Source organism: Anguilla anguilla, chromosome 4 (assembly GCF_013347855.1).
Source record: "Anguilla anguilla isolate fAngAng1 chromosome 4, fAngAng1.pri, whole genome shotgun sequence".
In the NCBI taxonomy this organism is placed as follows: Eukaryota; Metazoa; Chordata; class Actinopteri; order Anguilliformes; family Anguillidae; genus Anguilla; species Anguilla anguilla.
The window spans coordinates 16,359,503-16,381,580 of NC_049204.1; the positions used below are offsets into that span (position 1 = coordinate 16,359,503).

Genomic DNA, 22,078 nt, shown 5'->3' on the forward strand with positions numbered 1-22,078 from the left:
AGGTTTGCGGATTTTGTCCCTCTGGAGGACCGACTTCCCCAACCCCCCACACTCCCTTAGCGTTTGAAATCCCACACACTCCCCCAGAAACACTGCATCCTTTCTACCTTGAAAATCCAGATGAAGACAGTGTTGCTACAAGGCGGGATCACTTAATGTGCTTAATTTCTTACAATACCTTTCCCATTTTGCACTGCAAAGCATTTTGTGAAAGTCACTGTAGGAGGCATTGTGTTAAATAAAATGTGAAAGATAATTCATGTACGGATTACAAACCAAGGTTTTTTAACATTTAAGCCCATTTTTTGATTTTTGTTGAAACACAACAGGTGAGTGCTATCCTGATGAATCAGCCCATCCATGTCTAAACTGATAAGATGTCAGATTCACTGGAAGAGCAGAAGAACAGAAATGCAGACTGGAGTCATGATGCGTTGAAGAGTTACGGGGGTATATCCTGCTCCTTCATATGCCCAAATGTATTTGACGAGAAGGCAGTGATTGGTCCAGGGGTAATGTGAGGCCCCTGGTTGTGCTCCAAATGAGAACATTGCCACCGCTCTCTGTACATGTGTGTGCAAGTGTATGTTTGTTTGCTTATGTCGATGAAAATATGAGGCACGTTGGTGATGGAGAGAAAGATGTTGGGGACTCGTCCATACTACTGATCGGATTGACTGAGCTTAGTGACTCTGAGAGTTTGATGTCACGGATCACAATCTCCACACAGCCATGGGTGTCCAGAATGCCTCTCCACCCTCCAGCTACAACCCCCAAATGGCAAGCGTCGCGATGGCAGCACGGTTGGCACGCTAATGCAGCCGGGATTGGCAGCTGGACTGAGCGTCTGCACAGCTGGACCGTTTCTATGCAGGTGTGGGTGCGGCCTGCGTCACTCCAAGATGTCTGTCTCAAAGGGTACCAAGTGGTAATAAGACAAGTTGGTTACGTAGGCCTCTGGGTCATCGTCACTGTTGTTTGGCTCAGTTAGAAACTCTTCGCCATTGTCAAACCTGTAGAGAAACAAATCAATGACTACAGCGGGCACAGAAATCTTAGCCTTGTGTAAAATGGCATTTATTATCTGACTTATGAACTAAAAACAAGTGAAAAAATCAAGACACTCAGAATTACACAATTCAACTCTGACAGGCGTAAATGACAAACTTAGTGCACTGCCATAAAACTGCACTAAAATATATTTTCAGAGTACGCAATCTGATCACTTCGGTTTTGTTTGAGACGTCCCTGATATTGACATCAGGGATTTCTGGTGAGAGTGCACTGAGAGTGCTCCCCCTGGCTTCCTGTTCACACCCAGGGAAGGAAATGCAGCTCTGAGCCACTTCCTGCAAACGAGGGGACCCTGGGTTTAGACTGCATTCCAGGAACCCCAACCACACACGACATGCAATTTTACATTCTATCCCCAAAGTATTCATTGTAATTAGGATTTTGAGCAAATCCTGCATGTTAGATTTGTCACAAAACACTGCATCAATGCATTATAATGAAAGTAACAGAAAAAAAACACATGAAACAGACTGGATGAGCAGCATGGCAGTGTTGACACAGCTAGAACCCGAGCTTTGCACATTCAAACACCCAGTTGGAAACTGTGGATGAATTTTTGAGCAAAGTCAAGCACCTATTGCTCTTCCCCAGAAATTGTTTGAGTGAAATGTAAATTATTGAGGGTCGTGTAAAATTTTAACCCGCAAGAGATGTCCAGGATAAATGCGTGCATTTAGCAAATCGTTTAGGCCCTATATTCATGAACAGCTATCAGCGGATGTAGTTTATCATTAATTCATAATGATGAAAAGTTAATAACTTACACATGTTCTGCTGAGTCTGTAGATGAGGGTCTCTCCTTTTCATGTGACAGACTGTCGTCATATACAATGGTCTCAGTGTTAGCCAGGCAAAACCCGTTAGATCTCATGATCTCTGCAAAAACACATTACGTGAAATTCACTTCAAATCTGCAGATTTGGCCGATATATACTTACGATGTGATCATTCATCATTTAGTATAAAAAACTGATATCTAATATATGGTGAGCTCCATAATTTATTGGACAAAGACATTTCTTCTTGATTGGTCTCTGTACTACGCAATTTTAGATTTGTAATAAAACAGTTAATGTGTGGCTAAAATGTACAGCTTTTATTACAGGGTATTTTTATACATTTTTGGTTCCACCATGTAAAATTACAGCATTTTACATTACACATCTTCACTTTAAGATCTAAAAATCTAAAATTGTGGAGTAAAGACCCAAATCAAGAAAAATTTGTCATATTATAAGGAGTCCAGTGCATATAATATTTAAAGCTGAAAACATACTTAAATGTAAACATACAGCAGTGTTCCTTGAGTAAAAACTGTTATTCTATATAGAATTAATGATAAGTGAAGGCTAATGCAAACCATACTGAATGCTAACATGAAAAATAACATTCAGACTCCTTCAGTATTTATATAAATAACACACTGCATTTATATTCTAGAGAGAAAACAAACTGACCTTTTGTTAGTTCCCTAGGCTTACCTACTCCCCACAGTGCTAGTACATACTTATGCTGTTTATTTATTCTGATGTGGCTTGATATTTTTGAGAGAATACAACTACAATACAACAACAATACAAGTTACTTTTACATAGATTAAACAGTGAATCAATCAATTTTGTGAAATGGATGCAATATAAAAAAAAATTATACATCCAAATTCCCACAAATATTCATTTTACATAGAATATGTCACCTTGTCGTGCAATTGTTATTTCTGTAACAAGTTAACAAAACTTAGAACATTTTTACAGATGTAAAACAGAAAACCCCAAATATTTTGAATGATAATGTCAAGACCGTGGCAAACAGGACATACCTGATATCTTCACTGGACTCTGGAAGCACGGTTGGATCTTGTGAACATCGTCATTTTTTAGCACCTGGTCCAACGGTGATCTCTCAAAAAACGTCAGCACCACCTCTGACCTGGAAAACTGAGCACAAGAGGATATCACACACAGTATTGTGATGCTTGTAATGGAGACATTAATGTTTATGATTTGAAACTTTATTGTTCCCTTTATTGTTTTTTTTTTTTAATTAATAAGAACAGGTCAAAACCTAGTATATGGCTGGACCTAACACACGTGATCCGGCCGACCAATAGTGTAACTTCATCACTCAGTCACTCAGTCACTCACTCGCGTTTGTAGGGCTGGCCCCGCTGTTTCGGTCCAGCCAAACAGATAAACAACAGACCTTTTCGTTCAATGAGTATAAAACCACTTAAAGGGTATGTAGACACAGCAGGTACTCAGTGTGTCCATTCTGGACTGTTACCAAATTTCTTATTATTTATATTATAGAATAATATAATATAAAATAATCTGTGCGAGCGCACTTATATTTATGAATGTGTGTGAGTTTACCCATGTGTGAGCATGTGCAAGTGTGTCTGTATGTGAGAGTGCATGTATGGGTACACCTCTGTGTTTGTATCTGTATGCAAATACAAGTACTGTAGCAGAGGCACCCACCTTCCAGGGCATGTTGATAGCATTCTTCAGCAGTCTCTCCACCTCATTCAGCCTGACTTCAGTGTCATTGGCTTCTTTAATCTTCACCAATCCTGTTGAACCATATGTGCACAGACCAGAAATCAATCTATTCTTGCTGTTTGCCTACTTCACTTTATTTAACATTGAACAGTCCTTAGCTTATACAAGGACAAATCCATCTTCCTGATACATTTTGCACACTAGCCCATAGTTCATAGCCTTCGAAACAAAGTCTTTTTTATGTCAACATCAAAAGCTTTGAGGCCATTCAAAAAGGCCATAAATATCAAGACTTCAAATACTTAGTGACACAAAGCCTTTGTTCCAAATGCAGGCTATGAGCCCATGAACATATCTGTGTGCTTAACACACTTAAATGTAGTCACCATTCATATCTGAATTATACACTCTAAAATATGGTGTATGGCCATTAATGTTGTTTCTATCTGGGTCCAGAGGTCTCCCGCAAAGGTGAAATTAATGGCGCTATATTCGTGGCAGGAAATAATTGGGGGGAAAAATGTTGCAAGAACAACATTTTTACTGGGCAGCACTGTAGCACAGTGGGTAAGGAACTGGGCTAGTGACCGAAAGGTCATAGGTTCGATTACTGGGTAGGACACTGCCGTTGTACCCTTGAGCAAGGTACTTAACCTGAATTGCTTCAGTATATATCCAGCTGTATAAATGGATACAATGTAAAATGCTATGAAAAAAGTTGTGTAAGTCGCTCTGGGTAAGAGTGTCTGCTAAATGCCTGTAATGTAATGTAAAAAAGAGGGAATAGCAGGAAGGTCTGCAACAAAACAACCAATGTGTCCTGACCTTTCTTCTGTTCAGTTCCGTGTAAAAAGCATTAATGATTTGGCTGATATAATAACATCTTGGAGAAAGAAAGAGAGAGCTAATATAGTCTGACTGATTTCAAATGATAAAATGTACTCACACCACTCTACCATTATCATTTTTCATTTCCTGTTTTTTTTTTCTTCAGGAAAGCAGATCACAGACCATGGACTCAAAATGGCCAGCTGCTTGTCTTAATACAGAGCTCAATTTAACTTGGCCTAACACACTGGCATTGTCTAAATTTTATAAAAATCCTGCATAGTAATGCACTTTTCCTCAGTAGCAGGTTACATTTGGTTGTATTGGTAACAGCTCTTCAGTATGTACACAAAAAGGAATAAACCATTTTCATGTATGCAACACATTTGCATTCAATATCATTACAAGACTTGCATTTTCATTGGAGATATCTCTGGAAAAACTATACCCATAGCTTGGTTATGTGTTCGTCTGGCAGTCATTGAATATACTGTACTTTAAAAATTGTACTGAACTTCCAGAATAAGTTTGCTATATTTGTCTTTCCACTGAAGGAGAAGCAGAAGCAACTGAAGCTATGGTTGAGCAATAAAACCACACCATTTAAGAAAACAACCATTCAAAAATAACAGCTAAATATATGCATTTCTGTTGCAGTGGTGAGGTCATGTTTTCTCATGCAACCAAAGCCCACACATTTTTTAACCTGCCATTTTTTACAGTAGTGACATCACCTGCAGAGTTATGAGGAAAAATTTAATTATTTAATTACTAAAAAAAATGTAAATCTCATCCAGCATGTTTAAGGAAACGTGTTTCATCCAGTAGGATTGTTTCTAATTTAATTGGGTTTCCTTACGTGAATATATATTTTGTTGAATGAATAACAATAGAAAATTGTCAACTCAAACACTATTATTGGTATACAATTTTGTTGTATACTTTTTATATAAGGACATTATTTCTAGTAAAGCATGGCACATGGAGTTGAACAGGGATACTGTGTTTCTACATTACGACATTAAAGTTCCGAGACAGAGCATTCACATAATGTTTTTGGAATATGTAATACTGAAATGTGACAAAGCCCCAAACAGACACTGCTGTTTTCCTCAACCTCAAAAAATATGAATTGTTAACTTTTGGTCCATCATAGAAGCTTGAGATTCTAACCCACGACCTTCTTGCTGTGAGGCGACAGTGCAGCCCACTGCACCACCATGCCACCCTTTTTACCTATATGGTTGCTTTAAATATAATGAGAATGTCAGTTCAGACCAATAAATATCAATAATCTACTGCATGAAAAACATATTTAATTTTAGGTCTTTATCACGAAAAATGAATGACACTTTCATTGTTAAATGCAATCTAGCAGAGGTAAAAAATAATATACATTGACCATTTTTACATAAATCTATTTCTGTATTGCTATAAAACCCCAATAATGTCCTGGGTATATTTGAGTCAGGCTAGAACAGTCTCACAGGTGCTAGTAAGTAAACAGAACACGTGGGTTAATAATTTCGTAATTGAAAAATATAAATAAATATATATGAAAATATAGTGTACATTTAAATTCACATAAATATGAAATATGTATCACTCACAAGTATGTTTTTGTGTGTTAAATGTGCATGAAAAAAACACTCAAGTTAGAACAGACTGATCTGTATAGGCCAGAATAGGCCCCTTAAAGAACCTTCATTTCAAAATTGCATGGTTTCTCATAAAACCTGCACCAAAATTAGGGCCTAATCCGTTGCCTCATCCTCTGTTATTCAAGTGTCCCTCTGTGAACATAAAAGGAGTGCTCTGCAAGGAAGGAAACAAGAGTGGTGCATGCTGGGAGCTCTATCTGTCTTTCTTCCCACTCACAGAATTGTCAGGATGTCTGTCTCTTTAAAAATGGTGTTCCCATTCTCCCATTGAATAGTGTTATTGGTCCCAATGATGTTATTTTACAGACATGCCAGCAAAATACAAATGAATGGACACTTTATCAGGGACGGATAACAGGCATTAATACATATCTGTTCTTTGCCAGCACGAATGTTTTGATGACATCATTTCACTTAGGTCAAATTAAATTAAAGTGAAACAGTCTGATCTTTTGACAAAGATTTCAATCAGGCTTTGATTATATGTTAGTACAGATTTGTATTTTTCATCTTTTTGTCATATCTTCCCAGTTTCTTTGGAGTAAAAGACTTATATATATATATAATATAAACAGGACCAGCAGAACAAGACGAAAATTCACAAAAGTAAAAAAATGAAGGCAAATTCAAAACGCAAAGTAGTTATGGGCAAAATGCTAGAATTAGCATTTAAGACTTAATGGGCATGACTCTGACTGTTGCACAGATTCAAAAATATGCAGATTGATCCTCTGGTGTAATTATAACATTCATTGATTATGTGCCAGCCCAGAGAATAAATAGATAATTTGTTGTGTAAGAAACTCCTCAGATACACCAAACAGTGCGTAGAGGTCACCAACAGCAAGAAATCAAAACTTTTCACATCGAGGTCACAACTGTAAGAAACCCCTCTGCAAACTATCTAACTTGGTCCAAGCAAACATGTCTCTGTCATAGATGAAATTGTTTATCCTGCTACAACACTAGTGAACAGGCGAGTGACTACGGGGTGCAGAGTTCTATATGTATGTTAGGACCTTAAAACTGTTAGGTGTGCAGTGGTAAGAGTCAAAGAGAAATGGCAGGTTAAAATGAATGCAGTTTATTGTTCAGAGTGTTCAGTGATATTCAATGTTGCAAAAGTGTGTGTGCACTTCTCTCTTTATATACAAGGAAAAACCCCAAGTCATCAAATAAAGACATAACTATGACAAAACAGTACAACAAGGAATCCTGCTTGCACTGTCTCTGCAAGCATATCACACTGGGTTAACCATTGTAGCTGAGACTCCAACTTGTTCCCCATGATATCGGTTTTAAATCAATACAAAACATGATTACACTGTATTACAGAAGCACCTAAGTTTTACAATGCTGATCCAATCAGATGTTTTGCAACTGAGCACTGTCTCTTAATCACACTTGCTGACTCCCTGTCAGCAGTGAACAGTCTGTTTTCTGTTTGGGTCTGATAAGAGGCAGGCTTCTGTGAACTGTCCTACAGTTGTGTGTTGCTAATGTGTTAGAATACCAAAGATTATTTGAGGTTTGTTCTTACTAGGCTGGCTGAATAAACTTCCTGAGGGTACTTCCTGTGGGTATTGGGCCTCATTGAGAAAACCTTGAAAAGTATCTTTATACTAACTGGCCTCTTCACACTCACAATGTTGCTCAGGTTTTTAAGATTAATCTGCCACTGAACTGATAGGTTTGCCAAAGCCCTTGCTTTATAGTAATATTTATAAAATATTATTTAATTGTTTCATATGTTGGCCACATTAATACCATTACTTTGGGAAAATACTACCATGTGGTATTGTTGCAAATGGGTGTTTCCTAGCCAGTTCCTTATTTCCTCAATGGCTTTCTCTTAAAAGTATTTACAGAGTCAGTGGCTGGGAATCTCTTCCAATGACCGACCCTTTTCAACATGATTATTGAGACATATTATTGTCAAATATGTAGACAATTGAACAAAGTCTACATTGTTTTAAAATAAATTTCTAAATGTATTTCCTAAACAAGGCAAAGTTGTTATAACCACTTTCATACAGAACATTTCCCTATTAACTTTTCCAGCAATCTATAGTGACTTTTCTTGTTCATACAATCAAAAATGATCTGTTAAGTAGTTTGCTAATGAAGACAAAATGAATAGAAAAAGCTTAATTTTCAAAACCTATGAGAACTTTAGGAACTTTGACAGCGTACTGTATACTGTGCATCCAGTTAGTTAGGTAGTTCATTTATTAGGTAATTTATTTTGTACATGTGCTGTGTTTTGGGTATGTGTTGTTTACTTATTTTTTGCAGTAAGAAACAACATCCTGGGATTCATTTTTTGGAAAAAAAAGTGGAGTTTTGCATGTTTTATCCAGCAACGTTACGGCTTTGTTCACACTAATATCAAAATAGAACATTTCCATAAATGTTATTCGTTCCCACAACCTTCATTATCAATTCCCCTGAACCATACGACGTCTGCTACCACTTATCGCACTGCAGATTGCAAGTTGGGCTCACACAGACATGAGTCAGAGGCTCATTGACAGCTTAACACGTGGACTTGGAGGTGCCCAGTCAAGCCCAATACTATCATACCAGCCAACTGAAAATCTCTCATCCCAGGGCAACACTACAGCCAGCACTGCTCCACCCTATGGGGCTCCCACTCCCAGACTATAGATGAGGCCTATCATGAACGTTGCTGTAATTTGTTGCGGAAAACAAATCGTAATCGCAGGGTGGGGCACAGCTGGGGCACTGTATGCAATCATACAGTATGTGGCTAACAGAGATCCAAGTGACAGTGCAAGAAAATACTCGTCACCAAATGAGATAGGAACTAGGTCAATCCCCTGCTATCGCCACAGCACGTATCTCAAGGGTCATCTCTGCTAATGGGTCAGACCGCTCCATGTCACAGTGCACATTGGCCAGATTGCGCACATGGTTGATGATTGATGTGAACTAATATCAAGTCAATGTTTAGCCAAGGCTGAGTCTCGTCACCTACATGACAAATGTGAAGAATGGACACATCATCATGTGAGCATGAGCTGTTCATGGTATCCAATAGAAGGGCACAGTTCAACTGGCACTGAAGATAAACAACTGCACAAGCTATACACACACAAAATGACGTAATCAAATCACACACACACACACACACAATATCATGCTTACAAATACATAAAAATGGTTTGTAAATGTACAAAGCCTGATACACATAAAGGCAAGAAACACACAACAAATGCACATTGCTTTCATGTGCAAGTTTTTGGTGTGGATACAGGAAAACACAAATATTTTCTTTTCCCATAAAGGCCACCACCCACTGCCGTAAAACTTGAGGATAGCCTCTTCAGCTTGCCAAACTGCCTTGTGGTGTCACTCTCACATCATCTTCCAATATCATATCCACAAGTATCCTGCCTTAAATGATTGAATTCTAACATAATACTGCAAAGGAATATATAGTCTTAAAGAATAATACAAAATAATATTACACCATTATGTTCAGTGAACATCGGTATTTGAAGATGTCGAAAACAATTTTGAAAATTTCTAAACCAGAGTTCCACCTACAAGTGCAGTTATTAATATTTAATGTTGTGCATATTGTTCTCTACACTTTTATAAACATTTGATTCTACTGTCCCACGTGACAAAATACAGCACCATCGTTCACATGCTGTTCCTGACATTTTCATTGATTTAAGAAGGCATTTAGGGTGTGGGTAAATGTAGGCTACATCATATCAGACCAGGAAAGAACCACCTGAGCATATGCTCAGATTTGAGCATATGCATGTTAATATGCACATGGATTTACACACATTATAGTGGTACTTCATTTCTCTGATGTCTGGTATTTCATTAACACATTTGTGCTGAAGTCCCAGGCTCCAGTGACTCAGATCATGTGAGCTGAATTTCAAGTGCTGCCCTGTGTATTTCCTTGCCATGACAGAAATTCCTTCATCACTGATTACTTTCTGCTGGGCCTTCGTGAATCGGTTTCAAATCAGTCCTACCTTTTACTTGTATTTAGAGTAAAACCATTTATCTAAGAGGAAATGCCTGACATTCCCAGTCCCTGGCGTAATTAGTTCAGAAGCAATTAAGCAATGCCACAAACAAGTTTCCAAGGACCATGGCACCACGCCCACCTCATCAGTTGTTAGATACTGAGTTCCTCCAACTGGTTACTCTCCCTGTATGCGGTGGAGAGCTGGGTAGCAACAAACTTTGTGTTGGCCAGTGAATTTGTTAATTGCAATTTGGTGCATTGTGGGAAAAAGCCATTGAAATGCTTAAAAGCTAAAATAACATTTGCATACATTAAATCAGCGTAGCTTCATTTTCCACTGAATCACATTCTGCCCATGAAAGCCTTTGCGCAGGTTTGCAATACGGTTCAACAGAATTTATCTCACAAGGAATTTACTGTAGCAATACATACTAATTGCTCAATGATACATCATCTAAGGGGTTTTAACTCAGATTTTTCAGGTGAAATTCAGGACAGTAACCATAATATTATTTTGACCTCCTGCTATCCTAAAGAGGTCTCTTTTTCCTGATAACGATTGAACTTAAGGCTGAACAAACGATTTATTCAGCTGTAGTGCATCCAACTTTCACATTTCCAAAAACACCATCAGTAGATCCCTACAAACCATCATAAATTCCAAGCATTGTTCTGTCCTTTGATACTGCAAACGAGGCAATCAAAAAAATGTAACCTAAATTATTCATACATCATGCTATTAAAACCCATTTTGTTCTACCTTTCAGTGATTGTGAGTTTGTATTAGTAAATCAACTCTATATACAAAGAACCTTGAATTATTAATTCATGAACCTTGGCATTAGAGGAGCGCCAATAGACAACTTATAGGCCAGTTCTGATGTCCGATATTTTCTCCTTGGTATTTGTCAATACCAATGTCGTTTCCATATTTAAATGGATTTATTTCAAATGCCAAAGGTTCAGTCACATCGATAGGCCTCATGTTATTTGTGGTACCTTCTGACTACAAGCAAACTGATCAAATCCTATGCTAATGTCTTAACATAGCATTTAACCCGTATAGTTGAACAGTAATAGTAAAAGTATCAGAATTGCATTGACCATGTTTAGAACATGATCATTGAACACACTGTATTACTAATAGACTTGTTTTCAAACAGATCTAGTTTACTTTTGTATCCCCAGTGATGGTGCAGTACAGTAAAATCCTACATCCTTGTTTATCCAACACCATATTGGTGTCAATGCATTCTCCCATCTATACAATAACAATTCATTTGGCAATGCCTAGACATTGACAATGAAGACTGCTGCTTAAAATTGTCCTTGCTGTTTAAAAAATCTAAATAAGTGGGAAAATACTCATTTTATCAATACTGTCATTCACAGTCCAAAAACCCCAGGACTAAAGGAGATACAGTACCAAAAATCTTAAAACTGGGTTGTTCTCTCACTGAATATGAAGAGTCATAAATTGTTTCTATTTTGGAGAAATAGCCCTGGATTCACCATAGAATATGGCACTGGTACTGTTTAAGAACTAGGCTACGCATTTGATTTTCATTCATACAATATAAAATAAATCAGGAGGTGTCCCTGAATGCCACTCGATACTTGTCAATGGGCACTGTCGAATGTGAGGGAAAATAATTTTTTGCTTTACCTTGCATTTTCTTCACATTCTGTGTCTGTGTCTTGTTCAAGTTCAGGTTGTACAATAAAATGTCGTAACAACCTATGGGGCTGATTCCAGTGATAATATGATCGATCGGTGCATCCCTAAATGATATGATATCATATGCATTGGGTCGTATTGGATTCACATCAATCAACTGCACAGATGGCACCAAGGAATGTTTTTCAATGCTAGTACAATGAATACCAAACATGTTCCTGCCATTAGTCATCTCACTCTAACAGCACATACTGTCACTACAAACCCTTTCACATCAAATGACACAAACAAGGCAGCAATTTTCTACCTTCAGCCAGGCCCCATGTCGAACTCCCTGGGGTACACTGATCATTTACCCATGTAAAAGGTGCTGTATTACAATTTTTCTGTATGAAACCCAGTTGTATAAACGGGACAGGGTATCTGCTATGAAAATAGCTCATCAAAATCTCTTCAGCCTTTCCTATCTGTCTGCACATAAAATTTCCAGGAGTCAAAAATCTAGTGTTAGACAAAAAAAAGTGCGTACGTGTTAGATTTATGAGATCATTTGCAGACATGTGCTCCAGCTTGTGTTCATGGCTCATTCTTTGCAGTGAATTAATTTGGGAGGATAGCATTATTGACTCCAGAGTCCAGACCAACAAAAAGTTGAGGGGGCATGAGGCCTGGTGGCATGGTGGTGCAGTGGAAAGCACTGCCGCCTCTCGGCACAAAGGTCCTAGAATCCTGACCAGGGCCTTTCTGTGTGGCATCTCCATGTTCTCCCTGTGTCTGCACGGGATTCCTCCAGGTACTCAGGTTTCTCCACATGGTCTAAAAACATGCAGGTTAGGTGAATTGGAAACTCTAAAACTGCCTGTAGATATGAGTGTGTGAGGAAGGTCAGTATGGAAGTAATGTTTTAACTCCCACAAGAGTTCAGAAAAGAGTTAGTTTAACTCTGGGATAGAGTCTATTCGATGGTCAGTCATATACGCTCAAATTGAGTTGATTCTAACTCCCAGGGAGTTTAAACCAAAGACCAGAAATTGTTTTTTAGACCAGAAATTATTTTGTGTCTCATAGTTATGTTCAAGGCTCAAAGCCTGTTAGCATTAAGCTCAGCTGTAACACCACTCAGTTAAAGTTTGGCTCGTGTCCATTCTCAACTTGCCTGCCAAGTGGGTATGCGACTGAGGAGGGAAGGGAGCTAAATTTATTTCAGGTCTTTAATCCAACCTGATTTGTCACCCTCACAAAATGACATCAGTTCCGAACCGTCCCGTTTCCTTGGTACCATACAGAAACAGGAAAAATAAGCTGCCCCGAAAAGCGGAGGCGAGGGAAAGGCAGCGCTCCAGCCGCTAACTTTTTTCATCACCGCTGAAACTGGATGTAAATTAAATATTGAATCCTTGAGGGAGAAAAAAACAGACAACAGGAACATATGTAATCTATTGTCACCCTGGTCCAAGTAGAAGCAGGAACTAAATCCATGTTTCAATCAGTACCTTAAGCTATTAAACAGACCGTCGTGGCACAACCCTCATGACAGATGAGGGGAATCGAGAGAGCAGACAAGCAGAGAGAGACGTCTGCTACTTGCTTGCTCACTCCATTCCCATTGGCTATGTTTAGCTGCATAGAAACAGCTTTGACTGTATGGCTTGGAGCACAAAAAGGAAGCCAGGCAATGAAAACATGAAGCTGTGGCGTTTGTTACAAAGACACGTCAAGATATGCGATCCATGCCAGTCAACAGCTATGCCAACATTGAGAGAAAAATGTGGGAAAAAGGTTTGCGCATGTAACCCTGAACTTAGCATCATGCTGCCCTTTTACCCCAAAAATAGTGCCTTATATATTGAAAACAAATATGGACCTCAGCACATGCCATGGTGCCTAGGTATGAGTCTGGCAGGTCTCCATGATATTCATGTTGACATTAACAGTAAAAACCTGGACAAACCCAGCTGCAATTCACTGCCTACCAAATTAAGCCATAGCTACAGAATACAATGTATTAATTTAACTGTAACAGAGTCAAAGTGGGATCAAATGTGTAATCTAACAAAAGCTGATGTACTTTTTACTGTGTGGTTAACAAGTACCTACATTATTTTCTCTCTTTAGTCAGATAAAGTATAAATATGATGTTACTAAACATCCAAAGCTATATTTGTTGTAATTTTGGCTTCAGTAAAATTTTACCAAGCATCGCTGAATCAATAAATAAAATAAACTTGATGCAGCAGTTTGTGGGGACACTCTGAAACGCTATGGTGCACAAAAGATTATCGCGTTGTGTATTATTTTCATGAATTTGAACACGAAGAATTAAGGAGCAGCCGCTCTTGTATATAATGTTTATGGTTCTTTTTTCTTTCTTTCTTTCTTTCTTTTTTGAGGTGGTAACAAAGAAAGTTTGTTATTCAAACGCTTCGCTAATGTGCTCGAAATGGACCGGGATGCTAGACTGTTCTCCGATGATAACATAATGAATTACTTCAGGCATAGGCCCAATCTGCTGCAAAACAGCAATTCATGCGAGCTGTAATACTTCAGATCAACAAACCAGTGCCATAGTGTGATAAGAACCTGAGGCGTTTTCTTTTTCCTTTTGTTGTTTTAAAGTATACCCAATGTGCGTTATCCGGCATAAAGAACTAGATTCAATTAGAATGCTGTCTTAAACCGAGCATTATCATACGATCAGAGCGTTTTTGACTGATAAAATAGAAATTAAAACAGCACTTCACGTTCAGAGCTCAGAAGTTACAGAATAATGCGACAGAGGGCGACATACCGTCCTTCAGCACAGAAGTGCTATCAACTTTTGACTGGAACTCTCCAAACTGTCAATATAGCCTACTCCAGAGCGACGAAGGCTAATGTTAGAAGTTTTGTGGTTCCAAGAAAAAGTAAAGCAGCCATATCGTTTAATGAAAACTACAACGGGCAGCTGAATAGCCATCGTGTTAATGGCCTTGACGAAGAACTCATGATTATGAAAATAATTAGTCTTGGGTCTATCCTAAAAGTAAAAATATGGCTAAATACATTTTTAAAATAGGATGTGGCTCGCAGTTCACAAATTTATTTATACTTCTACAATCAGTTTCAATTCTTAGTTCACAAAATTAATAATACAATTAATAAAAAATCATTTATGATATTATACTGTGTTAAAAATCATGTGAAAATATTGCATCTTGTGTCCTTTTGTGATCTGAATTAGGCTAGGCCTACGTTTGATGGGGGACTATGATCTGTAATATTTAACCAAAATTGACATCATAAAATAATAGCGTGAATGCAAATTCTACTTCTAATAATGAAACACACAGCAATTACACTAATAAGATGATCATATTTCTAAACCTCAAGCCTGGTTTATCAATTAATGAGTTCCAAGTTGGGGACTTCGGTTGCATTTGCCATCATGCACTGACCACAAAACATATTAAATATTCTGAACATGGATAAATATTGTAGGAAATGCAGACTAACCTTCAATTAGGGGCGACTTCGTGAGGTCTCTTCTGTCCTCGGGGAATGATTCCACTAGCCTCTTAAACAACCTCCCCAAATCAGAATAACTCCGGTGCAGGTATAAAATGTTTCTGTCCGACCATTCGGTCCTGATCTCAAAGAACTCCTCTTCTTCGCCTCGCTGACTGATAATCAGTCGCCGGATCCCGTTCACCCAACAATCTTTGACAAACATGTTCACCAGCGACGTGCCCTCGAAAACCGCCGATGCCATTCCTTATCATTCAGTCCAGCATTCTGGGGCGAGGAGCTTGGCCGCTCCTGTCAAGTTTTCTCGGAGAACTAAAAAGCCGTGCCCACCAAGAACGAGAAATGCCCTGGTTATTGACTTATTTATTACAAATGCACATCACAAACGCTTGTGAACTGCGCTGTTTCCTGTAGCCTATTATACTTCTGATATTGCTCTGTTATAGATGTTCTGAAATGAAGCATAACAGTTCAAATCGGTGTCTTCTGTTCAGTCCAGCGCATACGCAATTCTAAACGTGGCACTGACAGCCTGCAGTTTGGGAAAGGGCTGGAACAAGAAAATAACAAAACAAGCCTCACTCAACGATTGGAGAGGACTTGACCGTTAGTCACGGACTTTTTTTATGAATAGGCTGTAGAAATTTAACACTAATAAGAATGCATGTTAAATTGTAACAATCGTGTAACACTGGGAGAATAGTGAAATATAATCTTAAGTGTCCAGATCGCTTTCGCTTTTTTAACTTGGCATATTTACCCTAAATTGTCTCCGATCTTAATCCGCAGTATTACTTCTCGGCGAACTCCTGCATATCATGGAAAGCAATTATCTAGCTGAATAACAAGATATCGAGTTTTCCTAAGCCACTGGACGTGCATCCCGTTTCCGTCGACAATTTATAAGTGTAGGCTACGTGTCCTCTTGCTTAGCCTTCAGCTTTCATTGTGTAGCCTACAGAAGTTGTCCCATTCCCCTCCCTCTTCCTCAGCGCGACTGGACGCTACGCAAGGAATGCTACTTTCTTTAATGTAGGCTAGCTATCATTTGACGGTGCTTGTGCCTATGTGTCGGTCATGTCTAAAATCAAATTTGGTATCAATGGAAATATTCCTTTCCTTTCATAAATCGCCACATCCACAGCGTTATAAAATAAACGACGTAAGAGGTTCATTATAAATCTAGTTTGCCCAAACCCGCTCAGTGTTTCTATTTCTCTCTTTCATGCTTACACGCAAATGTGGTTCCCTCTTTTAATTTTCCTGAACATCACAACACGCAAAAAGGGAAATGAGCTAGCGTGTCTGCTCTTGACATCAGCCTCCTCAGGAATTTCGTAGCTCCTTTTTGTGGACACTGGCTCATGCAGGGAGGTCTTCCTGTAGGATTTGCTGAACAAAAGTAATACCGTAAAGCAGTTAGCCTACTGACAAGTTTGTCAGTGAAAAATGGTGTTATGAAATATAGTTTTGTTGTTCTCATCACTACCGTTCTGTGCTCCAGATAGCCTGCCATCAAACTTTTAAAAGAAATATCTATTGACTGTTTTACTTTTTCTCATCATTTTGAAAAAGTAAGCCGTATATGGTCCAGCCGCGTCAGCATTGACACAGCAGGATTTGATACCAAGCTGTTTGCTAAATCTTTACGCTCAGAATGAGTGAGTGCTTTAAAGGGATTTGTTTTCCAACAGCCCCTGATCCAACTAGTTCATGTTGTTTGTTGTAATGTTATTAAATTGCCTGAATAAAATAACACACTACTCTTGTCATGAGGCCAAATTGATTCAGTTACAATTTATTTGCCGGATAGGGCTTGCCGCAAACTACCATAAAACAATATATACCCCTGCTGGCATGGCTTAAATAGGACCTCAAGAGTACACAAGACATCCAAGCATGTGAAGTTCCAGGTCTCATGTGGCTGAAAGTTCTCATTTTTGTGCTGTGTTTTAAATGAGACATGAAATTCAACTAGTATTTTAAAACTCGTGTTTAATGAAAAGAATCCTAATTAGAATTTACTATGAAGATGCTTCATTAGTCTAAAGACCAAGAAGTGTCAGGATGCCCAATAAGAAAAATCCCTTCCCTTTTTGTAAATATCATCTATTGATATGTATCGTTTTCTTAAAGCAGTACATATCATCACAACTCCATGTCAGTGATGTATTGGTATGTTCTTTTCTGTGACATGCAGTGTTTTATCATGCATTCCAAGCTACCTACCACATTCATTTTCATTTTCACTTTCACTTTTCCCAACATCTTTGCTACTGCATGTACCTCTTTATTACTTCTTGATTCATACTGTAACTATTGGCATTACAAATACAAATGTTGCTCCTAAGCCTTCACAGACAAGTATATACACAGTATGGAAGTTGTTCTAGAAATCAATCTGACAATATGTCTTGCTTTTGTCTCCTATGTTTTGTTTATTTTCAATCCCATCCCTGTACATTACCTTGTAATATAGTGTATACTTGTTCTGCATCTGATGTTTTACGGAATGGCTTTCTATGTGACATTTTTCTTTCAGCTGGGATTTTACAGGCCCAATTCACAATGGGCATAGTGCTGTACCATGCCCATGGGTGTAATACCGGTGCTCAGCCCCTGAACCTCATAACTAGCAGTTATGTGCATAGAGCTGGTTCCAGTCCTGACTCTGACAGTGGTATGTGGTATGTGAGCATGGTAAGTTTTCATTAAATCACTGGGGAGTAGTTAGGTCATCCTAGTTGGTTCAGAAGACATGTAAAATTCCCTTCAGCCGATGGCTCTGTTGCACAAACATTATGGACTGTGCTTCATCAGGTCCTGGCTTCCTTGTGGCTACACTTGGGCATTTCTTTGTGTCAGTGCTGTGTCTGGGGGTATAGTCTCTATTGACCATATATTTCCAGCCTAAGTAATAAGAAGCAAAGCACACCCTTGTGACAGCGACCCTTCTATATTGCCATGCTCCTCAAGGTTGAAGGAATGATGTGAATTGTTTTGCGAATGGAACATCTGTGTCACGGTTTCAGTTTGCGGCACACAGTGTCAATCAGAGGATGTTCATCTTTTTCTAAATTAGTCTATTTGAAAAATCTCTGGCCCCTGACATTCAGGAGTAATAGGACTCGCCAGTCGAGCAAATAATTAGTCCAATTAAATACTGACGAGCAGAAGCAGAAAGAGGCACAGTGGCTGTCCAGATTTTATCAGTCATCTGAAATTTAAACTGGATGTGAAGATTTGGGGGCATATGATATGGGTGTATGACTGTCTGCCTGACTGCACTCAAATCTGGCTGGTCAATTAGAGACAATAGATCTACTGCCAGTAGCTGAGAACTTGATAGTTTAAAACCCATTCACACATGATTCAATTTGCAATTTAATCAAGCACACCACTTTGGCACACACAGGAAGTTATTTTAGTCATTTTTTCTGACTTTATGTTTCATTTTTTTTTTTCCATAGACATATTTTCGGAAGTTCTTTTTCACCATATCGACAATAACCATGCGTTCATGCCCAGAAGTTACCGCCTTCACTTTGCAATGATAAGCTCGCTATGTCCCCTCATAAACAAATCACATTCCTAAGTATTTTTCCTACATATTATGTAGACAGTGGAAGTTATGTGACCTGGGGAAATAAAGGAAGCAATGGCAAATTGGATTTGCTAGCAGATCTACACAAGGCCTCAGATACAGCTGCATATTTTGCTTGCTCACTCTCTTCATCTCTCTCTCTTTCAGACACACACATGCACTCATGCACACACGTTCACATATTTAGGAATAGGTCTCTCCGAGGATCCAGTCCAAAGGATGCCAAGCCGTGTCTCCACAAAGTATTCATCCTTCCGTTTGTATTTGTGAGGAGAGAGGAGCCAAGTTTTTTTGCGTGTAATGACCCATAGACAATTACACTGCTGTAATGCCTCACCCATGACATTATAAGTACCCTTCAAGTCATCACAGCAAGGTCCTGCCCAATGATTTTATGGGAAAGCCATAACCTTTTAATAGAATAATATATCATAATGAACTGTAATGGACCGTAACTCTCATGACTTCAATGAAGAAAGTGTTAATTATTGTTTAAAAAAAAACATTTTCAGTAATAAATATCTCTGCTCCTTGGTCTGACTTGTGGTGCTGCTAAGAGGAAAATCAAAGTTGTAAGTACAAACAGAAAAATAAACTCAGACACACAGAAACATATGCTCACACACACACACACACACACAGGGAACACTCTGGCTGTATACATCAATATGTGTGTAGGAACATTTAGACAAGAAATAACCTAACAAGGGCAGTCAGTCAATTGCCATTTACTTGAGCTAACTGTCCATGTGTAGTAATGCATACCATAACAACATGGACTAGAGTAGGTCAATACAGTATTGGCATATGAATTAAATAAACAGCAAACACCTCCCTTTAAAGAATGCCTGACAAGTAGTTTATTAAGCACACAAAGCCTTTAATATTTTAAAAGGAGCAGAAATGTTGTCCTAAAGGTCAATGCACCATAACTATTGTGTGGCCAGCAGGTTAGCCCTCTTCTGCAATATCTCTTCATTAAGGGACATGTTTGTTATCAGAGAACAAACATTTCTGTTACAAGGGTGCAAAAGAAGTACCCAGGAAACATGAAGGAAATTAAAATACTGACTTTGCTCTGTGTTTCTGGACCAGAATTTGTAAGTGATATGTAAACAATGACATGCCTCGCATGTATAATAAAATAACATATTGAGCTCTAAAAAGATCGTGGAGACAGCCTGTGGAGAGCAAAACTGACTATCACAAGCAATTGTCTCTCATATTATGTTTCTGCTTCCAGATCCTCAAATATGTCAAACAAAATGTTGAATTGTGACATACGCAGGAATATGTAGCTTAAATTGTATTATTTGCTACAAACAAAACTTCAGTGCATTCAGTACCTTAGAAAACATATATGCAATGATTAAGAACTGTGATTTTACATTTTGTTTTTCATATCAGCGAATCAGAATAAATTACATTAGTTAAAAAAACAAATGTATTCTAGAATGTAGCAAGGGTTAAATTGACAATGAGCAAGTGGAGAAACGATACGAAGGACAGTGGATGTGACAGAATAATTCTGTAGAAATGGCAGAAATCAAGCTGAGGACCTTGCCGCTGTCTTATTGCTAATATATTTCTCAGACGCTGACTTTCTCTAAATAGTTTACGGACGCAACGTGGCGAAGTTCTCATTCTGGTTGCGGCACGCGCTCACGTTGATGATTCACTCGCATCTTCTCTGTCATTTCATCCCCATCGTTTTGATTTCGAGGCACAGGGGACCAGGAAATGTGTCCACTCAGGTGCTTATAATGCGGCTGTGCACAGGCTGGAACATAAAAATCTCTGCTTTAATAGCCTCATTATTCCAGGTTATCAGAGGAGGCGCCTGCTGCATAAAGAATCTTGGGAGGGAATTTTTTTTGAACAGCTTCTCTTCATTAGGTTTAATAGATGAATGGAGAAAAGATAATTCATATAATGTTTGTTATGGATTCATACATTGTTAAAGGGAAACGTTTGAAATCTTAAAATTGATGGTAACTGGGTAGCTATCAATTAATAGGATATAACACATTTAAGCAGTGGATTGAAACTTCAGTAGCTGAATTCTAAAATATTCCCCAGCATGTTAACTGTGTTGAGAAGAATATTTCTAACCTCATTTGAGGTATATAGGTATATTCCCTTTAATTCCCCAGCCCTTTAAAATAGTCCGAATTTCTCCCATACACCCTGAAGAACCCAGTAGCCGATTCTGAAATGTGTTCTCCGCTTGAAACAGGCCAAGAAGCTTCTGTACCACATTGGACAATTCACACCCAGCTGTGGGTGACATGTCTGTGCCACTGCACTGGCTCACAAGATCCATCGAATGTACCCACCCACCCCCCTCTCTCTCTCTCTCTCTCTCTCTCTCTGTCTCTTCCTTAAGAGTTAATCAATTAAGAATAAATGGATTCTTCCAGGATTGTTGTTATACACTATATATTTAAAAACAAATTGTAACTATTTGTTTCATCAGTTACCAAAAACATTGTCATTGTTGTTTATAATGATATTCTATCTGGAATGTCTCAAATTCATTCCATGGGATCATTTATAATATGTCCAAAGTGTCTACCAAATCACAGTAAAGAACAATGGCAGCTAGTCCCATGCTATATTGTCACACTGGCAGAAATGTGTTCCAAAGTGACACTGACCTATTGTTAATACAATTGCATTTGGCATGAAAGTGGGGCAATAAATCATTATTGCTTCACCTTCTCATGTTAACACAGAAAATGTCTACTTCATTTGTTAAACACTATTTTAATGTCACGGAATAGCAATGAGTGGCAATAAAAATCCCATTTTCCCTCAAGCACAAGTTAAATCTCTTCGCTGTCTCTAAGCGCTCTCTCTTTTTTTTGACAGAGAACATGCCAAAATCTCTCCTGGGAGCATAGTAAATTATGCCTGGAAAAAGCGCAATAAAGGAAACATGAATTATAATTCCTCAATTTGGGTTTACACACATTATAAATTACATGCTCAGTTGCACATTGAAGGAATATTAAACACACGGTTGGGGATGATTCTTACCTGCAGGATAATGGAATGTCCTTTTAAACAGAATTGAAGAGCAGTTGTTGGTGTGACTGATGACTCTTGGTGGAAAGCTCCGGAAAACAAAGAAACTGGGAATAACCTTTTGTTCTTAGTGGCCATTTTACCTGTGTTATTACATTGATACTAATGCGTAACTAATGCATTACT

General features: G+C 38.4%; 1 protein-coding gene across 1 annotated transcript; it reads right to left on the minus strand.

Moving 5' to 3' along the window:
- Window positions 1-324: 324 nt before the first annotated feature.
- On the minus strand, window positions 325-16,569 carry LOC118226596 (PX domain-containing protein 1-like). The gene is made up of 5 exons (XM_035416360.1): window positions 15,250-16,569; window positions 3,555-3,646; window positions 2,894-3,011; window positions 1,839-1,950; window positions 325-1,013 (listed from the first exon to the last, which is right to left on the minus strand). Exons 1-5 carry the CDS (start codon window positions 15,503-15,505, stop codon window positions 893-895), a joined length of 699 nt encoding a protein of 232 aa, XP_035272251.1. The 5' UTR covers window positions 15,506-16,569; the 3' UTR covers window positions 325-892.
- Between the last annotated feature and the right edge of the window lie 5,509 nt (window positions 16,570-22,078).